The sequence below is a fragment of the Phoca vitulina genome, unplaced genomic scaffold (assembly GCF_004348235.1).
Source record: "Phoca vitulina isolate PV1807 unplaced genomic scaffold, GSC_HSeal_1.0 scaffold21, whole genome shotgun sequence".
NCBI lineage: Eukaryota > Metazoa > Chordata > Mammalia > Carnivora > Phocidae > Phoca > Phoca vitulina.
In genome coordinates, this window is record NW_022589724.1 from 3984578 (window position 1) to 4007574 (window position 22997).

The window sequence follows — 22997 nt, forward strand, 5'->3', positions numbered from 1 at the left end:
TTTTCAATAATTTTTTTTTGGTAAGTAAAGAACAAAGATTAACTTTGTTAAATCACAGATTTGCCTAAAATTGTTTCCATAAATGCTGGTTCTTAACTATTCATTTGCCTCTCGTTTAATTAACTTTATTACCACTCTTCAGCTTAGTTCTAGGAAATTGAAGTACATACATTAGGCAATTTCTAAGAGGAAGAGAAGTCTGTCCTAACTTCATATAGAAGAGTTGGAGGTGGGGGGAGGGTCTATGTATCTTAAGAAAGGCAACTTACTTTTTTTGAGTATCTGGATGAATATTTTTTATAAGAGGAAAAAACATACTACTTAAAGATCCTTTAAATGGGGAGGTTTCCTTTGAAAAAATTAAAGTAAGGCAGTAATCAGATGTATTAGAAATGTTATTGTAAAGAGCTTAACAGTCCTTTTGTCTAGCCTAATAGCCACCAAAAATCTTCAGAAAATGACAACTGTTTTAGCTAACTATTCTAATTAAGTTGAAATTGTATGACTTTCTCTTGCAGTTTATGTAATTATTCTAGAATCCATTATAAAAAGTATTTCCCAACAAATATGATCAGCTTCTCACTGCAAAATGACCAGTGAATTAGCAAAATATTTTTAAACAAAGTAACGCTTTATGCCGTCAAAGGTAAGGAAAAGCTTGGTATTGCTGTCAAAGGTAAGGAAAAGCTTGGTATTCCAATACATTTCTGGCAGGACTGTCTCCATATACCCTTTCTGTGTAGCAGTTTGATGGTGCATTTCAGTAGCCTTAAAAATAACTATCCTTTTTACCCAACTTCAAATAATTTATCCTAAGGAGATGATCATTGATGTCTATTAATTTTTATGGGCTAAAATTATTTTTATAACATAAATTAGAAATATCTAATGACACACTTTTTTCAAAATAATGCTAACTCCGTAAGTTGCAACCTCAGAAAATGTTTTGTTTTTTTTTTTTTTAAAGATTTCACTCATTTATTTGACAGAGAGAGACACAGCGAGAGAGGGAACACAAGCAGGAGGAGTGGGAGAGGGAGAAGCAGGCTTCCCGCAGAGCAGGGAGCCCGATGCGGGGCTCGATCCCAGGACCCTGGGATCACGACCTGAGCCGAAGGCAGACGCTTAACGACTGAGCCACCCAGGCGCCCCCAGAAAATGTTATTTTTAAGAATTTTTAATGAAAGGGGAAATATTCATGATATAATATGAAAAAGTCAAGACACTACGAATCTGTAATTATTTCAGAATAAGAAGGATACAACATCATAGGTGTGTGTGTGTGTGTGTGTGTGTGTATCCCAGCTAAAAAAGATTGAAAGGAAATACACTCACAGTTAACCTTTGTCACTTCTGAGTTGTAGGAGGATGGTTGAATAATTTTTATCTTTCTATTCTATAATTTCCAATTTTTATCATGAATAATTTTAAAATCAGAAAAATAGCTAAACATTATTTTTTTAAAGGGGCCAAGGGGAGGAAAAATAGGGGAAAGGTAGAGGCTATCCAGGTTGGCCAAGTCCTTTAACGTGATCTTCAGTGTAGGAAGCTGAGCTGAGAGTGGCACCTTGGCTCTCAGTCTTCTGTAGTCTGACTGGCGTGGACCTGAACAGTATCCCCTCACCCCCACCCCACAGATCCAAATTAAATGTTCAGTGAAAAAGTGGCAAGAATAGTGAAGTCAGAGGGAAAACATTCAAATGAAGCCATCTCCTCTTGTAGATAAAAACTAACTGCGTTGACCTTGACAGAGAGGATGGAATTGCTCTGGTTCACAGATCCAACAATAAATTGGTTTTCCCAAAGTGGTCATTATAAGAAAGATGCCTGGCCTCCCGGATGTAGGGTCCACCCACTTCTAAACTGTGGTTTAATTTCTCAAGTTGTGTTTCCATGACGTGGGAAGGGAGGAAAAGAATTGACTGAACTAACAAGTTTCACCAACATTTTATAAAAACAAATGCAGTCCAATTAGTAACACGCATCTGGACTTCTCCCTCTCCTCGTTGTTTTCCTCTGCATTCCTTTCCCTTCCTATACCATCTCTTTTGGTGTTGCACTAAACTGAACAACAACAACAACACACAGGTTTAAGTTCTCAAAAGAGATAAACCCTTGCATTCTTTTTTCAGCAGCCAAGACAAAATAAGGAAGTCACATTTTCCAAAAAATTCAATGAAGAGAAGTTTAGTTAAATCCTTTACATTAACTAATATACTTGAGGAAATGTAGCCTTGTAAATATCAATTATTAAATAGTAAGTTTTGGGTTTAATATTGAAAAGTAATGAATAAAAAGCATTAGAATTTGATGAGGGTTTTGAGGTTGTTTGCCATATGGAAGGAAAACTAAATTAACTTTCCCTTCCTGAATAAATAATTTCTTTTGAGTTAAAGGAAAAAAATCATCCAAATATGTCAAGATTAGACTGTCTATTAGCAACTAAAATAGCCTGTCACCCAGAGGCTATTTATTATGGGCTTTCCATTTGGGATCACCGAGTTGCTCCATTATTACTTATAATAAAAATTTAATTAAATATCAAGCAAGTCTTATGCCATTAGGTTAGGTCTGAACATTAGGTAGTACTGGACAGAATAGAAAGTACTATGGTAAACAGTTAATTCATGTAACATTAATTAATTGCCATAAATTAAGTGTGATCTAAATGGAGCATGAATATATTAAATGCAGCTTCAAAGGTCACAGTGTTTTATGGTCATAAGAATTGATACCCTGAGACAAGCTTAATGTCAGCCTTCTTGAGAACTAGAAAATCCTTCTCAATTTTGAAAGTCACTTAAATGTACTTTATTGGAGTACATTGGAGTAAAGAGACTTAATTGGATTCAGTAAGTCCATTTCTATGTACATTCAGTATTTATACTTAAATTATAAACTGGAGGACTGATCATATTCATTCAACCTTCAACAAATAATTTGTTGGGGATCTACCATATAGTAAGCACTGATTAAGTTTTTGAGGACAAATTAGTGAACCAAAGAGAGATTTATTTGCCCTCACTGAGTTTATATTCCAGTAGGGGAAGCCAAGCATTAAACAAAATAAATAAGTAAATTATGGTGTTCATTAGAAGATAAGTGCTATGAGGAAAAATAATGTAGAAAAAGGAAATGCGGAGTTTGTAGGGGCAGATATGCAATTTTAAGTGGGGAGGGAGAGGCTGTCCTACGAGGAGAATTGTCTAGAGTTGGCAGTGACTTCCTAGCAGGACAGTGACCATCCCAGGAAACTAGGTGTCCACTGGACCAAGTGAAGAAGTTGAGGTTCCATTTTTTCTAAAAAATAACTTGCAGTGCCCAGGCACCCACCTTTAGTCCTGAGACAAGAGGCTAGACCCTGACAGAGAAATGTCAAAAATAAGGCAGGGCATGAGCCTATAAGCAGATGGAGATATTTCCAGAACTCAGCGATAGAAACCAGAGTTGAAGCTTTAGGATATGCATCAGGAGGAGAAAGCCAGGATGGATCTTAGGGGAAAAATGGAACCTCCGTTTCTGGAAACTCTGTTTCTGGGCTTCATGAGCAGCCAAGCCAACAGACTTTGAGACTGACATGTTTGGTACTTCCTTCTAGGGAGCAAAGATACCCGGGGCTGTGGGGGCCGGGGGCGGGGTGCGCGGCGTGGGGCGTTGCTGGAGCTGGGAGCCTTGAATGACTAAAAGGCACAACCAGACCTTTGTTCGAGTCTCCAGAAGTTATGATGAGCCTGCCTGTGGTTGCTTTGCTCAGTGCACAGAACAAATCTGCTCTCCTTTGAGTGTCATCCTCCATGAATGAGAACATTCCAGACCGGAACAAGACTCCTGATCCAGAACTCTATAGGTTACTCTCATTATCAAGAAGAAAGTTATTTAGCGTGGTGGCTCAGTCACTAAGCGTCTGCCTTCAGCTCAGGTCATGATCCCAGGGTCCTGGGATCGAGTCCCACATCCGGCTCCTTGCTCAGCAGGGAGCCTGCTTCTCCCTCTCCCGCTTCCCCTAGCTTGTGTTCCTGTTCTCACTGTGTCTCTCTGTGTCAAATAAATAAATAAAACCTTAAAAAAAAAAAAAAAATAAGAAGAAAGTTATTTAGTCATATGAGACTCTAGTGATCCTTCCCTGAGGGCTCTCCCAGCACCAGTGTCTAAAGGCTGGACTCTAATAAAAGGAAGAAATAGACGGCCACTTTCTCAACACTTTGCAGAAGAGCCAATGCAAATTCATGGCACTTCAGTGAACTTCTTTCCTGTAAAGCAGTTTCCCAGCCTCAGTATTACTGAAATGTTGGGCCAAATCGTTCTTTTCCACATAGGGGTAGGGGACTGTCCTGAGTATTGTAGGATGCTCAGTAGCATCTCTCACCTCTATACACCAGATGTCAGTAACACCCCTGTCCCACTAGTGACAATCAAAAATGTCTCCAAACACTGCAAAATGTCCCCTGGGAGCAGGATCTCCCTCAGTTTTAAAGATTTAAGAAAACAACTATACTTCAGACTTTTGCTTAAAACATTATATCAATATTTTTGCTATGAAGATGTTACACACATCACAAAATTAGGCATAGTGAGATGCAGAAATACTGTCTGAATATTAGAAATAACTCCCAACAATTGATAAAGGGTCACTTATGTGAAAAATAAAATTTACAATATATACAAATATCTAATTGTTACATTGCACACCTGAAACTACGATGTCAGTGATACCTCAATAAAAAAAAAAGTAGTGTTTTGGAAACAATTTAAGTTATCACATTAGAACATCATAACCGTGATTAGGAAATGCATCAAGCAGAGACACCAGCTCAGTATCTGTCAGTCACTAACAGGGCTTGATGCTGGTTGGTGGTGGGAATGGAGAGGATTCAGATCACCAGGTTTGCTTTAGGAACTTTTGAACATGATCAGAAAGGGTGGAACTCCAAGGCTGTTGTTTGGAAGCCCTCCAGAATTTGATATGCCCAGTGTTACATTCTTTGGTAGGTAAGGAATCTAAAATCTTCCCGCTCCACATTTAGTTTGTATCTAGGGCATACTTCCTAGAATTATTTGCATCCACTTTCTCTATTTTATTGTAATATTTCACTGCCTCGGGGTGCCTGGGTGGCTCAGTCAGTTAAGCACGGGACTTTTGATTTCGCGTGGGGCTCTGCACTCAGCACGGAATCTGCTTAAGATTCTCCTCCTCCCTCTGCCCCTCCCTGCACAAAGGCACGCTAGATAGATAGATAGATAAAATCTTTAAAAAGAAAATAATTCCACTGCCTCTGGCAAACTTTTAGGATCTTTGTCTCTATGAGCCAGATTTGGATCCACACTGTCTAGGGGAACTGAGAAGCAAATATTTAAAGACCAGGAGTAAGAGAGAAGTCAGACATTTGAGAGAGAAAAACACTGAGGAACTGTCCTCAGAAAGGAGGGCTAAAGAAGACACTCCTGTTGAGATGAAACCATATCATCAAGAAATCATGTCATTTTATGCTTCGGGGAAGTAGAAGTATGTTCGTTCTTTCATTTATAAAAATATTTGGGGGGTTTTCTAGTTGATTACCCATCATCTTTATTAAGTAATTATCCTTTATCTTCACTTATCAGTGAGTGGTTATAATAACAAATATAGGGTATTTTTTAAAACCACCAGCTCATCATATTGTAAAAGCTGCTTTATTAATACAAAGGATGAATAACACATCATAGAGTTGAATATTTGAAGTTGTTAGAATTATAGGGTTCTTGTCTCTTTCCTATGCTTTAAAAATAATTTTATAATCAACTTATTTTAAAACACCTTTACTGGGGACATTTATTTCCCTCAGTTATAAAAATAATAGTAACTAATATCTATATCAAGCTCACAATTCATAAAATGTTCTACAACTCTTTCTATGATTTGCATAATAACCCTGTGATACAAAGTAACTGAGGTTCAGATTAGTTGATTTAAATAAAATTGTTCTTAGGATTAAAACCATGCCATCAAGACAAGTAGACTGCTGTCAGCCTTTGGTGTTTTCCTGACCTCTGTAGGAAAGAGACCACAAGATTTTGTTTTGTGAACACCTGAAATTAACTGTCCAAGGAACTGATGTATTCAATTGTGTCAGAAACTTGTTTTTGAAGCATAAAATAATATTTGATGATATGTAGATCAGTTTGCACTGATGGTGTTGTATTATACTAGAAAAAAAGTCAGATTTTTGCCAAGGTGATGAAAAAAGTACCTCATTCAATGATGACATATCTCAGGTATTCTATCAGACTCTTGTCAGAAAACTGTTGTCTAAAATACTGAGAAACTCTTGCTCTGTTGTGACAAGTGCAGTACATTTCATCAGGGCATGTTCTAAATCCTTGCCTCTTCTGTGTGTGTGTGTGTGTGTGTGTGACCAAGCAAATAGAACTAAAGTGCTTTTTTTCATGGCCTGATACCTACCCATATTTTTTTAAGTACATGAAAATATAAGCTTAAAAGATTATGATTAAGAGTATGGATTTAGAGGTACCTGGGTGGCTTGGCCGGTTAAACATCCGACTCCTGGTTTTGGCTCAGGTCGAGATCTCAGGGTCGTGAGATTGAGCCCACCTCTGACTCCACGGTCAGCATGGAGTCTTCTTGAGACTTTCTCTCTCCCTCTGCCCCCTCCCCCGCACACGCTCGCTCTCGCTCTAAAATAAATAAATTAATCTTAAAAAACATATGGATTTAGAGCTATACTATTTAGTTTCTAATCCCAGCTCTTCTTGGTCGAGTTAATTGCCTCTCTATGCCTCAATTTACTCTGTGAAAAGTGGACATACTAACAATGTCTACTCCATAGAGTTGTGGTGGGGACTGAGTGAACTATATTCTAAAGCATGTAGACCAATATCTAGTACACACTAAACACAGCATATTAGCTATCCTTGCTATTATTTTAATTATTTTTACCTAGTATCCATGGCACTCATATTCAAACATCTCATCCATGCAGTACATCCTTGCAAGGAAATGGGACGAACACGGTAACCACAGATAAGTCTCTTCATTAGGAAACCTTCAGTTTGAATAAAGCATGTTAAAAAGAAGACATTGCACCATCTTTACTTTTCCTAAAGAAATGGTTGTTTCCTGAAAGAATGGTCTTCACAACTGAATTGAGATCAACAGCTGAGTGACTTTCTCAACTGAGATTTTCCACTAAGGATCTTGATGTGGCAAAAGTAAAAGCAAAAAGGAACTCTGTACATTTCTTTCTATCTCGGTATTCCATTTACAATGGGGATTTGATGAAAGATGAGATTTCAAAGTAAAAGTTGGTGATTGAATCAGAAAGTACGTTGAGGAAACTGAACCTACGAGTTCCTTAGGTGTTCCTCTCCCACTGTGGAAAATGGCACTGGTGAACCCATGTACTTGTACTTGCCCATGTGGGATAAAATTTTCATCCATTTTCCCACTAAAACAAAGGCTAGGAACTGATGTGTTCCTTGTTTTTTGAACGTAGTAGGAAAGTGATGACAAAAGATTCACAAAGCTGGTTAAATTTTGAACACGAGAAAATGTTCAAGCATTCTCAATGTCACACAGCACAATAATTCTTCAATCCTCTCTTTCATTGCATCGTTTTGCTCAACATAGACAGAAGAGCAGCTCTCTTTTAGAAATGTTGGATAAGAGGCTGAGAACATGTGTTGAGGGAGGAATAGGATTCCCTCCCCCTCTTCAGAGAGTACTGTTACCAACCTAACCCAGATAACTCATTTTTATGTCTTTTTCAATATCCTTTTCTTTTGAAAGTTCTAGATGTTAGTTTTTCCACATGAAAATAGGTTAGAGTCATGATTCCATGTACCCCTGTGTTAATATTTAAACTGACAACCACTGCAAGTTCTCAGGATTCAGAAATGAGGACGTTTATCTCAAAGATATTTCTAGGTATAAAACTGTACCCAAGCTGATCATGATTTCCAGATTCCTTATGCTTCGCAGATCTCCCCGGTAGGAAATCTATCATGTTGTGTATAGCAGAGATCTCCATATTCCAATTTAAGGTTCTTTTTTCATTCTTGCTGCATTGAAAATGGAGAATCCTTTAATTTCCAAATGATGACTTACCAAGTTTCCTGACTCATGAGACACTTATTAAGTTCCAGTTTTCAATTATCCTTTTTATTCGCTAAGTGCCTAGCACTATGCTGGATTTTGTGTGGATGTCAACCCTGTGTTCAATAGAATCCGGGATGTGAGACACCAACACGAGCTAGAAAATCTGGACAAGTTCCTATGCTTTTTTATCCTCTTCTCCTATTCTTACTCTGAAGTTTCTTTAGCAGTCTGTTAATTAACTCACCAATAAGTATTAAATGTTTACTATGTGCCACATTTGATACTAGGTACTTAGGATACAACATTAATATAGGCGTGTTCAGTGCTCCTAGAGAGCTTATATATTCTACAATTCCAATGGGAGAGATGGACATCACTAGATAATCACACAAATGTAAAATTCTCACTGGGACAAAGGGTACGAAAAAGTAAAATAGTATCATACTAGTCTAAAATAGGAATATTTTTTCCAAGACCCCATGTGATATGTGATTGTTTCTTTCACCCTCTTCACTCTTAAGTGAGGCAAGACCATCCACAGTATTCATGAGCAGATAGAAGTGTGGCTTGCTCTTGGCCACACTTGAAAGCAGGTTGGTGTGCACAGCACGAGTCCGGTCCCCAGTTAGCAGGCTTTCTGCCGGAGCTCCTCAGCTCCAGTGAACTGGCATCTCCTTGAACCCCCACCGCTGTGTGGATGAAGAGCACACACAACTACAGGGCCCCTCAGGCACTCATCTCTAGAGCGTGTGGGTCTGTTCCCAGAAGGGGCCTCTGTCTGTGCCTTTGCCACCTCCCACCTAGTTGTTGCCCAGAAGTGTGTCTCTGAATACATTTAGAAGAATGAAGAAGGAGAGGAGACCATTCCAGGCAAATTCAAACAGAACTCATCCAGTAGAGTGACCACAGCCCTATTTTCTGAGCAATCTCAATCCCGAATCTCTGAGTCAGGGGCCAGATTGTAGGAGAGAAAGGAAATCTCTTCCTAGGTTTTCTCCCCTGATCTCTGTCTTCTAAGGAGAAGTTTGAGTTTTTCCTGAAGTAAAAGTCCGTGTGTGTGTGTGTGTGTGTATGAGAGAGAGAGAGAGAGAAAACCCACCCTATGGCACTTACTGATAATGGAACCCCTTCCTGATTCTCCCTTTGGGTTGGCATTAGGAGTTTCCATCTTTTTTCACAGGTATCGTGTATACTTTAGTAGACGATTGAGAGATGTTCTACCAGGGGCGATTAAGCAAGGTGCCATTTTAAACTGGAAATTACACATTTATAATTTAATATAGAATAGTTGGCCTTCAATTTAGAGGTTCCCCCTAAGATCACAGGATCTTTGTAGCTAAAAGGAATTTAGTCCTTCCCTCACCCCACCAATGCCTCTTCACCCCATTACCACCCTACTATCTGGGGCTAGGCTTCCTAATGAAGGTCACCTGTGTGAAAATCAGTAGCATCCTCCTTGGCACCAGGCAGTCTGGTTATGTACTTTGACCAGTTTTTTGTCTGGAAGACCTAAAGGTATCCTGCTATGAGTCCTAGTATCTTTTTCTTGCATGCCAATTATCTGTGGCTTTGCTACTTCTCCTTATGCACATTTCCTGGTCATGTCACTGCTCCTGCTACATTCACAGTTGAGTAAAAGGGTAGAATCCTGCACTGATTCCATAGTAGGGACCAGATCCCAGAGTTTTACCTCCATGTCCTAAATTGCTAGCAGTCAAAGACCCTAACTTGTCCCGAGAGAGACTGAGATCAGATGGATCCACATGGAATCCTGAGGGAAAAAAATAAGGACTTTTTAATACCTTTGTCTTCCTCTTTCTTCATCCTTTCTTTCTTCATGCCTGACAGGTGTCCTGTTTAGGCCACAAAGAAGATGCATGCTCAGGTTTCCTTAGCTGATCTGTGTCATCTCTTTGTCCTAATTCCAGGCCCTTCTAGCCTCCTGTCCTCTCAGCATTCTAATGCCCATCATCCCTTAGGAATGGGACAGTTTACAACCGCTTACCCCATACCACACCAGAATATCTGAGCCTTGTAAGGTGGACTTTAGGCTCAACCAATTTGCCCCCCCTCTGCCGTTGCTAATAGAGGCGCCCTATTCTGATACCATGCTCGATGTGAAGCTTCTCCAAAAGGTTTACAGGGCTGAGCTATACCCTCAGATGGGATGGGATGTACTTCAACTAGATTTCCAAAAATCATTCAATCATCATATTGCCCTGTCCCTGGGTTTGACAGCCAATATGAGGCAGAGAGTATGGGAATGCCTTTTCACTCCCTCAGCCAGGGTTCTGGCTTCTCCTTGTGTGTCCTCCCCAGCCACATCCTCCCCTGCGTTAGGATTGATTTTAGAAACTCAGTGGTCACATCCTCCAGACCAAGTCTGAAGCTCTTAGTCTTCCCATCCAAGCCTTTTTAGAATTCCAAACAAATGAACAATATCGACAGGTATCTCAAGCACATCGCTCTGGCAAAGCAGAAGCATTTTACTTTTAGACTGTTGTGTTGGCTGTAAATCCATTCATAAATGTGATCAGCTCCCCCGAAGCAAGGAGGACTGTTGGGAGCAGATTCATAAGATAAATAGAACCCACTGGGGGGTGGGGGTGGGGAGAGGGTTATAGGAATGAAAAATGTATCTGTTAAAATTTCAAAAATATGACCTCACTGAAAGAATTTTTGACACCAAGGTAGATTCTATAGACATTTTAAAAACCTCTCCTGCAAATCATATGTTGCAAGAGACCATAAATGGTGTTTCACCTGACCCTAAGGACAAAAGTAGCTATTGTGAGCTTCTGAGGCTGGGAAAAGACACACAAGGAGCTCAGGGTTCAGAGCAATGGCTGGAGTGTCTTACAAAAGCCCTGCAGGATCTGACTTTCTCTGTGAATCACTGCTGTGGGGTCCACCGCCCTTTGTTGGCACGGCCTATGTCAGGCAGGTGGATTCCCTGTGCTGCCACAGTGCCCTTCTGAAGCTAGATCAAATGCACCAGAATGAAAGGTTTGGAAAGCAGACGCTTGTTAGGGCATCAGGAAAAGCAGAGATGATCCTAAGGAGGCAGAGAAGAAGAGGGGAAAGCCACTTTCTGCACAAATATCCCGAAACAATAAAGAGCAGGGCTGCCCACAGCAGCATCACCATGACCGTGGGGCTGGCACCTCAGACCCGGATCCGAGGAGCCTGGAAATCCCGTCTCAGAAAGTTCAAACCCGACCTAATTGGAAGCACTTCTGACAAATAAAATGCCAGAGGAGAGTGCTGCCACTTTTCTTTTTTCAAATCATAAATTACCCTAGTTTCCTGGAAAAGTATGCCCAGACAGACTTATTGCCCCCTTGAAAAAGCCAGAGAGACCTGGTCTTTAAGACTCTTGCTTGAAGGTGTAAAAAAATGTCTAACCATTCAGACTTCCAGAATCTGGGGGTGAAAATTGCCACGAATGATCAATGATTGCCTACTCTCAGAGGTCAGACCCTCTGGGAGTGAGCCGGCTGAAGCTGTTAAAAGAGCCAGTTCTCATTGTGATAAAGCACATCCTGGCAAAGCCACAAAAAAAAGAAAATTACAGCAATCAATACAGATCAAAATGAAAACTGGATGAAGATTTCAGCCAAACTTGTCTTCACTTCTATAATGCTCTAATGGATTAACTTTTGGGTGCTGATATCAGCACAATTTGCAGATCGGGGACATTGAATATGGGAGTCCAAGTGGGGTAGAAATTTAATTGAAACTACAGCAAATCCTTGACTAGGGTTAATACTGCCTCTCGCGCTTGCCAACTTCTCCCACAATTGAGCTGCGTTTCCGAAGTGTCTGTCCCTTCCAACAACTTGTACGTACCTCGGCTCTGCAGCCTCGCTTGATATATTTAACAGACGATATTCCACTGATAATCTATAGCTGTACTGTATAGGCTTTGAAAGAGTTCACAGTGAGGCTTCCTATAAGGAATTCTGCTTTACCATGTTCAATCTTACCGGGACTGATCCCATGGAATTTGCCAGAGAACAGATAAAATCCAGGAAAGTTAGCCTACCCACAGGATTCTCAGCCAAACAGCAAAGTCGGCGTGGCAGGAAGAATAAATGCTTCCTCTCCCAAAATGTCTGTATCCTGATCCCGGAAACTGTGGATTTGATACCTTATATGACAAGAGGGAATTTACAGGTGTGATTAAATTCAGGATCTTGAGATGAGGAGAGTATCCTGAGTTAGTCAGGTGGACCCAATGTAATCAAAAAGTCCTTATAAGAGGGAGGCAGGAGAATCTGAGTCAAAGAAGGAAATGTGACAATAGAAGCAGATGTCGAAATGATATGATTGCTAGAAGGGGGTCACAAGACAAGGAATGAAGGCAGCTTAGACGCTAGAAAAGGCCAAGTACGAACGCTACCCTCGAGCTTCCAGAAGAAACACAGCCCTGCCAGCATTTTGATTTTACCCCCGTGAAACCTAGTTTGGACTTCAAATCTCTAGAGGTAGAAGAGGGTACACTTGTGTTGTTTTAAGCCGCTCAGTGTGTGGAACCTTGTTATAGCCACAGTCAGCAACGCGTGTCTTTAACACTCGTCCCTTCTCCTCATTTTCTCTGCCCAACATCAAATGAAACATCCAATTCACTCAAGGTTTCTGGAATGACCTTTTTTCTCTCTTTTAGGAATAACTCCCTCACAACCCCATTCACCCTCAGCTGCCAGGATGTCATAGCTACCCCTCGGAGTACTTGCATTTCCAAACAGGACTGGGGAGAATATATTTTCTATCCAGGAAAAAAAGTAACTGCTGTTGAGTAGCTACTGAAGCCAGGCCCCATAGTGGGTATTTTGGACCTATTCTATGTCATCTTTCCAACCTTGTGAGGTATCACTCCCCGCCAACCATGTCGTGACTGGGGGTCCCAAGGTTCAGAGAAGGCAAATCGCTTATACACGGTGAATGAGTCAGCAACGCTGGGGCTCAATGGAGCCCAAAACCGTAGGACTCCAAAATTCTAGCTCTGTCCATTAGAACATACTGCTTCTGCCTTACTTACACAAAACAGTAAAATGCAAACAGCAGAACGTCTGCATCAGTTTGGAGGAAATAATGGTTGGGGAAGTGGTTGGGGAAGCAGGCACCAGTCCCTGCAAAGATGAAAGTGAGGGCACCGTCTGACTCTGGTGAAGACCTCTTTGGCAGGTTGTTGTGGACTCTCACCGCTACGTCTTCTCTTGGGGACAAAACTGTACCGACGTCACCATTCCTGATCGTTTCCACTCTCCTTGTAGGGGTATTTGCCTTCGGACTTTTTGCTACTGACATTTTTGTAAACGCCGGGCAGGTGGTCACGGGGCACCTAACGCCATACTTCCTGACGGTGTGCAAGCCCAACTACACCAGTACAGACTGCCGGGCACACCACCAGTTCATCAACAATGGGAACATTTGTACTGGGGACATGGAAGTGATAGAAAAGGCTCGGAGATCCTTTCCCTCCAAACACGCTGCTCTGAGCATTTACTCCGCCTTATATGCCACGGTGAGTATTCCAGTCCCGCTGTCACTCCCAAGACGAGCGTTTGGCTGGGATGTGAGTCTCTCTGCCCTCCTCACCTTCATTCTCTCATCGCTGTCACTTAGAGTGTTACAGGAAACATGTGACAGCATGTTTCTCCTGTACAGCATCACGCTGTTGCCCCCACTCCCCCTACCCAACATCCCAGGGTAATATGCTGACCTGTCAGAGGCTATTAATTTGGCAATGTCGATAATCTCTTAGTCAAATCTTCCCATTTTACAGAGGCAGAAACTGAGGCCCAGAGAATAGCTGAGAGCCCCCAGTTGGAGCTGGGACCCAGGCTCCTGGCACCAAGTCTGGGATTCTCCCACTGCCCACAACAACACTCCTTGCCAAAGTTTTCATTGGTTCCGGAACAGCACATATTTCTCACACCTGCCTACAAATTTGCAGGTGTGGGCCTTCATGCACATGGTTGCCTGGGTAGTGCAGCAGGACCGGGACAAAAACACAGCTTTCCTCTGCTCCCCCCGACACTCCTCCTCTTCATTTAACCAGAATGGATGGATGATCCTTCGTGACCCACAACACCCAAAAGTTCACTTCTCACTGCTCCCCAAATCATACGGGCTTTGACTGCCCCCACTAGGGTGTAATGTTCTCTTTATACTTTTTGCTTTCATTACAGAAAAAAACCTGAAGTGTGTCCCACATCTTTAAAATACAAGAAGAAACAATGGTGTCCCTTTTATTTTCCTACTCTTTAATTGCGTCCATTCTGGAAATGACTTCATCTCCCCTTTCTCTGGCCTATGCTTCCTTAGAACCAGGAGTATAGAAGTATAGAAAGGATCAGCTCAAAGGCTGGATATCCTATGCCTTAACCTGTGGAAGAGCAACTATTGGTCAAAAACACACCTTTTCCTTACTTGAACTTATGTTCCAGGTATGACTAGTCTAGTGATTCTCAATGAAAGGGAGGGGAAGGAGAAGACAGAGGAAAGACCCCTTTAAGATAATCCATTCTTCCCAGAGGTTCTGAGCAAGACTCACCCCACTCCCCAGGGGAGCGGGTTCCCACAGTCTCCAGTGAAAGTAACTGTGCTCTCTGCTGAGAGTCTGCCTGTGATCGGAGCGTGTCCCTGATGTCGCCCGGATGCACACATTCGGGATGGAGAGAAGGTGACTGACTACAGGTCTGGTCTATTCAGTTCAGTTTAAAATAAATTGCTGAATATTCTCTTTAAGACAATGGTTCCTATGTGCCAAGTTCACAGGATCACATCTGTAGGATGAATTTGTCAGCCACCAATTACCCAAAATTAGCTTTCCTAGTTATTCCTTTTAGGTCTACTTTTTAATGAATATGTGTAAAAATGATTTCAGCTGCCCCCCACTAAGGAAACATGCATGTAGATAATAGAGAAGCTCAACTTACAAAACAGATCCATTGTAGCTTGGTAAGCCTTCTTTGCTTTATGATAGATAGATAGATAGATAGATAGATAGATAGATAGATAGATAGATGATAGATAGATGATAGATCGATCGATCAGCAGGCCACATATTTTTTAAACAAAGAAAGTCCTCTCAGGCATTCGGCATATTCTTCAACTTTTCAAAATATCCATTTGTTCTAAATTATCTAGAACCAAATTTTATATGAAGCAATGTACTCTTGAACCCTCTTCTGTATATCGATCAAACTCAAGTCATTGCCACGTGACATTGTATAACACAATTATGAAAATAAATCTGTTACTCATAATAATCGATTGTCTCATCAAATGAGATATAAATTTCTTTTGAGTAAAAAGAAGTCTGCTCACTCAGAATAGATGCTGTTGTAGCACTTATTTTCAAGGATTCGGATATAATCCAATTCAAATCATGCCCCACAGACGGACTATAATCAGATAAACCCTGATACAAGATTCCAATTGTGTGAAGTCTTTCTGAGCCCCTATTATGTGTGAAGTGCTTTCAGAAACTACTCAACAAGGATCTCCTAAGTGCTAGTTAATACTGTGAAGAATACTGAGCATTAGCCCATGCTCTTAATAGATTGTAATCTTATAGGAAGGATTTATAAAGAGTATACCTAAAAAACACAAAAACATAAAATACTCAAGTTACACATATCTAATATAGATGTTAAGTGACATTTCCTATACGGCGTCGGAATGGTGTCATGATGTGCTTTCATTTGTGTAACCGATCTAACCAGTTCTCCTCAGGGCATCTATCACACATAATAGAGAATCCCGTCTGCCTGTATTCACACCACCGTTGTGAATTGTGAACTTAGGAAATTAAGTTTCCGTGGTCATATTGTAAAATGCATCTATTTCAACTGGTCCGTGCTCAGGCAATACAAACACACTATACACTATGAGTATTAGCATCCTATTTCAGAGTTGCAGACTCACTTGTCAAATTTTTAAAGAAATTATGGAACGGATCAGCAATGCCCTCTAGTGGTTTCTCGTAACCATTGCCAAAGGTGATAACGACTTCTTTGAAAGAGGCGCTAGGCCCTGAGACACACATTTAATAACAGAGCCTCTGAAACTTTAAGAGTCTTGCCCAACTCCCCACAATGGACAAGAACAGCCTACATCTCAGGTGTCATGAATTGCATCATCCTTTCCTCAGGTCAGGTCTTCCCAACCTTTCAGATGTCATGGGACCCATAGAAAGGCTCAATATTTTAAAACACGCTAGAGTAAATGCATGGAGAGAGCCCACCACAGCTGTTCCAAGGAATGTGAGAATCCGTTTCCCAGCGCAGCTAAAACCTGCTTGTGTGACACACTCACTTGGAAGTTCTACTTCAGTCAATCAACTAACCAGTCAATGCTTTTGTATTTGTGGCCTGCAAGTGCGAAGAATCAGCTAGAACTCTGGGGGACACCAAAAGTGAAATGTATAGCCACTCACCTACCTGGTCTTCTCTTCCATAAAATTCATTCTCACAGAAGGTTTATTTGGTCTCTGAGATTCGATATGGGTTTCCTAATACCCCCAAATGATTCTTGAATTTGTTGCATGAAAACTGCATGCTCTAAAGCTGATCTTTATGCTGCAGCCATTCTCTGCACCGCTGTTTCTGTTTACGGGTCCCCTGGAATACAGAACAACATGACTCGTCTGTGGCTCTTGGGGTTGTTGCTGCACTACTTTCCTACCCAAATTCTTCCCTAAGTGACTTAGTGGAATTGTTCAAGCAGTCAGTGTGGCCCCTCTGGCGCGGCCCCCTGTTTGCCCGTGCTGGTGCATGAGTGTGCACCTGTAGGTGCCACCTACAGGCAGGCTGCCTCTCGCTCACTGGTGTCCGTCCTGTTCCAGATGTACATCACAAGCACAATCAAGACAAAGAGCAGTCGGCTGGCTAAACCCGTGCTGTGCCTGGGAACCCTCTGCACTGCCTTCCTGACAGGCCTCAATCGGGTCTCTGAGTACCGGAACCACTGCTCCGACGTGATTGCGGGCTTCATCCTGGGTACTGCTGTAGCCCTGTTTCTGGTGGGTCAGCTTCCCTCTTTCTGGTGTCTTCCCCTCTCGCGCCCTCTGAAAGCCTGGCCGGGTTCACGAGTCAGGTCAGCCAGACCACAGTGTAAGTCCATGCTCCTCCTGCCCCAGCCTTGTAGGTGGCCATTTTTTCCCCAAGGATTATGCATCCTTTTGCCACAAAAAGGACTTCTTTTTTTTTTTTTTTGTAGCTTTGAAATGCTCTTTAATTTGCGAAGATATATTTAATTTTTATTATTATTATTTTATTAGCATATAATGTGTTATTTGTTTCAGGGGTACAGGTCTGTGATTCGTCAGTCTTACACAATTCACAGCGCTCACCATAGCACATACCTTCCCCAGTGTCCATCACCCAGCCACCCCATCCCTCCCACCCTGCCAAACCATAAAAGACTCTTAATCTCAGGAAACAAACTGAGGGTTGCTGGAGGGGAGGGCAAAAAGGACTTCTTTTTTTTTTTTTTAAAGATTTTATTTATTTATTCATGAGAGACAGAGAGAGAGAGAGAAGCAGGCTCCCAAGGAGCAGGGAGCCCGATGTGGGACTCGATCCCAGGACCCTGGGATCATGACCTGAGCCGAAGGCAGACGCTTAACCATCTGAGCCACCCAGGCGCCCGCAAAAAGGACTTCTAAAGTACCTTTTCTTTCGGGAATCTGATTGCATATTCCCCATGGGGGTCAGGAAGAGGAGGGCCTGGGGCAGATGGCTTGCCCCACTTCCTTCAACACTGGGCTAAGGAGTGAGGCCTGGCTGACGTAATTCCGCGTACCCTCAGAGCAGTGTTCTTTAAATATTTGTGCAGAAGGTATTGAGAGAAGCTCAGTGTTGCTTGAGGGAAGAACAGAAAACAAAGACTGTGGGTGGAAGCGAGACAGCCCCTTCTCAGACATCCCCAGAGATTCCGCTCTCGTCCGCACCTGTACATCCCACTCAGCAGTACGAAAACCCTCCTCCAGCCGCACCCAGACTTTCTAGAAGGCTTCTGTTACCATCTAAACATGGCTCTCGGGCGTCTTATTTCCACTCCAGATAGCTTCTCAACCACATATAATAATCTTTCTGGAGAAAAGTTTTAGTTAATATAGTTTTCTCCATATCTGATGATTTTAGTTCTTCAAAAAGCTGGTGGCCTTGCCACCTGCTCAACTAGGAAATCTTTTCATCTGAGTTGGATTGGAAGTGAAGACGCTAATTTTTATTTATTTTTTGTCTTTTTATAGTTTTGCTGAAGTATGCTAGGCAGATCATAAATGGCACATGAAGTGTACAATTGGATCAATTTTGACATACAGATACATCCTTCTCTCTCTTCCTTCCCCTCATTCCCAAGCAACCACTGATCTTTCCATCACTCCATCACTCTGTATGAGTTTGTCTTTTCTAGGATTTCGTATGAATGGAATCATAGAGTCTATATTCCCTTTTTTTTTTTAAGATTTAGCCTACTCTGGTCCAAAGCCCCCATTAAGATTGGCATCACACTTAGATGGATTTCATGGTCCCATGACCTAATTCTCCCTTGTGCAATCCCTCCTCCTTGCCCTTCCCAACGTACAAAATACACATATGCCTCTCCCAACCTCTAACTCTGAGTTTTCCAACTTTTTTACCTGCTGAGATACAGAAAATGCTCACATTTACTCAGAACACTGATCTCTCAATGGAGATCAGGAAGCTCCATTTTAATTCAAAATTATTTTTAATGGATCCAGGCTTTCTTTCTGAAGCAAAAGATGGAGGACTTCAATGCAAATTGTCTGTATGAAGCTGCAGGAAAAACGGTGCTGAGACGATCCTGAGATGTTGATATCCCCTAAGGGATATTTCCCACTGACTGCTTTCTAAAAGAGGGAAGGAGTACTGGAGGCTTCAGGAGAAGAGAGGGTTTTCAAAGACAGATCAGCAGTTCAAAAATGAAGGCTTGGGCTCAAAAGCCAAACAGTTGTGCTGTCACTCAGTCCTGGAGCGAGCTTTCCCAGCTAGAAAGAGGGGTGCTCACTGTCCCAAGCTACTGATGAGGTTTTTATGGGATGAAATCTGTGAAAACCTTTGCATTTTCTAAGGACCCACATACAAATTCTGCTTTTGTATTAAACTTGTTTTTTCTCAATAACTTGCAGTCCTGTTTCCTACTGCTCAATTACTGTTTGCTTTGTTACTAGCTTCCCAGTTGATGGCCAATGTCAAAATTTGTTTTCTACAAATGGTCTTTATGTAAGAGCCAGAACCACTACCGAATGGCTCTGGCAGGAGACAGACCCCACGGTCTCCCGCTGTTATCTGCGTGTGCCCATGTACACACCTCGCATGCACTCACACTGAGCTTGGAAATGGGTCTTAGAAGAGACTGGAAGCCCTCCAAAGTGGAGACTTGGAGAGGAGACTGGGAGAGAGGAGTCTGAGAGCAGGAGCATACTTGCAGCATATGTGCATTCTTGTTTTGTGTTTCCAATGAAAATGAAATGGAGGGGAGTGGACCGTTAACTGAGCAATCACTACGTGCCCTACCCTTTATATCCACCAAGTCACATGCTCCTGGGACAAGCCCTGCCATATTCTTATCCTCATTTTCTAGATGAAGAAAGTTAGGCTCAAAAATAAGTAACTGACCGATGGCCATCCAACCAATAAGCCATAAATCTGACCTGGGTCTTCCCATCTCCAGAGCTCCTACACCTCCCACTTCCCCCATTTCTTTAATGGAGGTGGTTTAAGCAGAGCTGGAGAGTGAGATGGAAGAAAGCCAAGTAGAGAACATTTATATAAATGTTCCACAGGGTTTGAAGAGTGACGGGAAAGATTCAAAGATCAAGGTGCCAGTGGCTCAGTCAATTAAGCATCTGCCTTCGGCTCAGGTCATGGTCTCAGGGTCCTGGGATAGCTCCCTGCTCAGTAGGGAGCCTGCTTCTCCCTCTCCCACTCCCCCTGCTTGTGTTCCTGCTCTCACTCTCTCTCTCTCTCTCTCTGTCAAATAAATAAATAAAATCTTAAAAAAACAAAATTAAAATTCCTTTAGAAAAAAGATACTGAATATAGAAACAAAGATACTGAACAAGCGAAGAGAGAGCATGGAAAGAGACAGATAAACTCTATGAGGGCAAAAGAAGCAGAGAAGATGGTAAAGACAGACTCAGTTATGAAGGGGGCCTCAGTAGGAAATAAAGAAAAGTGAGTAGTAATTTTGAGGGAGAGTATTTTAATGGAAGCAATAGAAGAAAAATGCCACTGAATTATTTAATCTCAAGCAAACAGTAGTCCTATAAATTAAGGATGGTCATCTTGGGCAGGAGGTAAAGACTAACTCACACTGATTATTTGCTATGAGTTTGGCACTTAAGAAGAGGCAGAAGAGTATAGTGGTATGATCAAGGGGCTACGGAGTTAAAAATCTCTGTGTGACCTTAGGCAAGTTATCTAACTTCGCCTGTGCCTCTTTATCTAAGTTGGAGATGATAATAGTACCTCCCTTGTAAGATTGTTGAGTGGGTTCGATGCAGGAAAGTAAAATTCTCAGGACAATGCCAGCCACCAAGTGGCCCTCAGTAAATGTTACCTGTTATTATGAGGTGGTTTACATTCATTGTGTCTTTTAATCACTACAGATCTGTGAGAGAGGTGTTGTTATTTCCATTTTACAGGTGGGGAAACAGGCTCAGTGGGGTGGGTTGATTATCACTGGCCACGTGGTGATCAGTCAGATGCTTCGTCAGCCTTTAGAGGTGCTCAGCAAACACCTAGACAGTGCCCAAGGTCTTCGCATCGTCCCTACCCACTGGCTCAAAGGGAAAAAGTCACGATGGCAATGACATTCTAGGGGAAAGGCCTGCCACCCTCCCAGATGGCCAGGCATTGATGGCTGCAGTCTGACCCCAGTCTTTTTTCCCCTCATCCTGCAGGGAATGTGTGTGGTCCATAACTTTAAAGGAACACAAGGATCTCCTTCCAAACCCAAACCCGAGGATCCCCGTGGAGTACCCCTCATGGCTTTCCCAAGGATAGAAAGTCCTCTGGAAACCTTAAGTGCACAGGTATAGTAAAATGGTTTTAGCAAAACAAACCCACAGGCTCAAGGCCTGTTAGCTTGGGAAGTAAACTCATCAATTTCTCTACTGGAAGCAGGATACCACTGAATCCACTCAGCACTAATAAAAATCTCATGTAAAGGCTTTAAGAATTTCAAGCTTCTCTCAGTTAGTCCTGTATTTATTCTGGGGCTTGGCAATCATGAATCCTCAGGAAGTCCTTAGTAATGTCTAACTGAAACAACAGCTGCTTTAAGACAACTTGATCTACTACATAATACCACACTTATGAAATTTGGACCAATTATGTGAGAGGCCAATTTGATTTATTAACTAGGACGATATTTGGAAAGAGAAAAGTTTTATTACATTCAATGATAGATGTAGACTAGAAGCGCTTTTGAAACGTGATGACTAAGTGTCCTTTGGGATCTATTTTGATGACTACAATCAGAAAAATTCAATGCAACCCTACTCACTGGTCTCTTATTTACATCAGGGCCTCGTTTCATGTCAGATAACAGAAAATAATTAGCCACCTAGTCCTTGTCCTCAAAGAACTCACAGATAATCAGGCAGATGGATATAAATGAGTAATCATAATAGGGCATGCTGAATCAGAGGTCCACAAAGTGCTTTGTGAATACAAATGAAGGAAAAAAAATATGTTGTCTGAGAAGACAGGAAAAGCCATGGAGACTTGCCACCTGAAGGTAGCCTTAAAGATGGTTTCCAGCACTTATTTTTGCCTGGGGTAGTTGCTAGGTGCTTCACAAATACATCCTTATCTCAACAAACACCTTTTAAATTGGTAGGAGAATTCCCATTTCACAGATAAAAATAGGAATCTGAAAATAGCAATATACAATTAACATGCCCGAGGCCACATAGCTTGCCAGTGGGAGAGCTGAGCTGAGTTGTTCTTGAGGCAGACAGAGAATGGGGATAACCAATACCAAAACAGGGTTTTCACTGGCAAGCCACTTTGCTAAAATGTCTGTAATAATTTATCTTGAAATCTCCTTTATATTTATATTCTTACAAAACCATTTTTGTAGATAGTATGATGGAAAAGCAAATCACTTTCCACTGGAATTATCATGTACTTCATATCATGAGAATACAAAACAGTATTTTTCCCTATTTAAAGATTATTGGCTATCAGACATCTCTGAGATGAACTGTCCTAGTCCTATTTCTTTTCACATTTAATGAAGTCTTCCTAATTTTATTAACAAGAAAAACAAAACAATAAAGCTATTTCTATCTTGGGAAAACTAGGGCTCTACATTAAACCCAGTGCCAAGTATTTTGTTTGTTTTCCTTTAACCTGTATTAAGGTGAAATTTTTGACTTGGTTTAATGAGAAAGAACATACTGAAAAATGTATTACTGGTTTATTGATATGCGGCCTGTTGATACAGGTTGAATGATAAAGTGGCTCAATCGTGATCCCTTGTAATGAAACCGTGAGACAGTCTCTCTGGTCTTCCCTATCTATTTATGTTACTGTACCTGATAAGATCAGAGTGGTTCCCTCTACTTTTGAGGTGAAGCAACTGAAGACAAAGGTGAGTTTTAAAAGCAAACAAATATTTACTGAGTTCCACAAACATGGCAGTGTCTGTGTTCTTTTAAATGCTGACTACTTTGCCTTGAACGTCCTGGTTTAAGGACACCCCCTTTCAAACCCAGGCTTCTGCCCAACACTGCTCAAGCACTACGCTCTGTTGGAAACCTTCTCCAGACTTCTGTCTTCTCCCTCAGAACAATTAATAGTTGACCATCCAGGTCAGAGACATCTAGGCCATATTTTGGGGGATTCCACTTACATTGAAA

At 41.6% G+C, this 22997-nt stretch overlaps 1 protein-coding gene across 6 annotated transcripts in view; it reads left to right on the plus strand.

The window, feature by feature from the left end:
* The window catches only part of PLPPR1 (phospholipid phosphatase related 1), a 564480-nt gene that overhangs the window by 537951 nt on the left and 3532 nt on the right, over nucleotides 1-22997 (plus strand). For all 6 annotated transcript variants that reach the window (XM_032418867.1, XM_032418868.1, XM_032418869.1 and 3 more), the window contains 3 exons: nucleotides 13369-13619; nucleotides 16947-17123; nucleotides 21033-21164. In XM_032418867.1, coding sequence (XP_032274758.1) covers nucleotides 13369-13619; nucleotides 16947-17123; nucleotides 21033-21164 — 560 coding nt within the window. The remainder of the gene's footprint in view (nucleotides 1-13368; nucleotides 13620-16946; nucleotides 17124-21032; nucleotides 21165-22997) is intronic.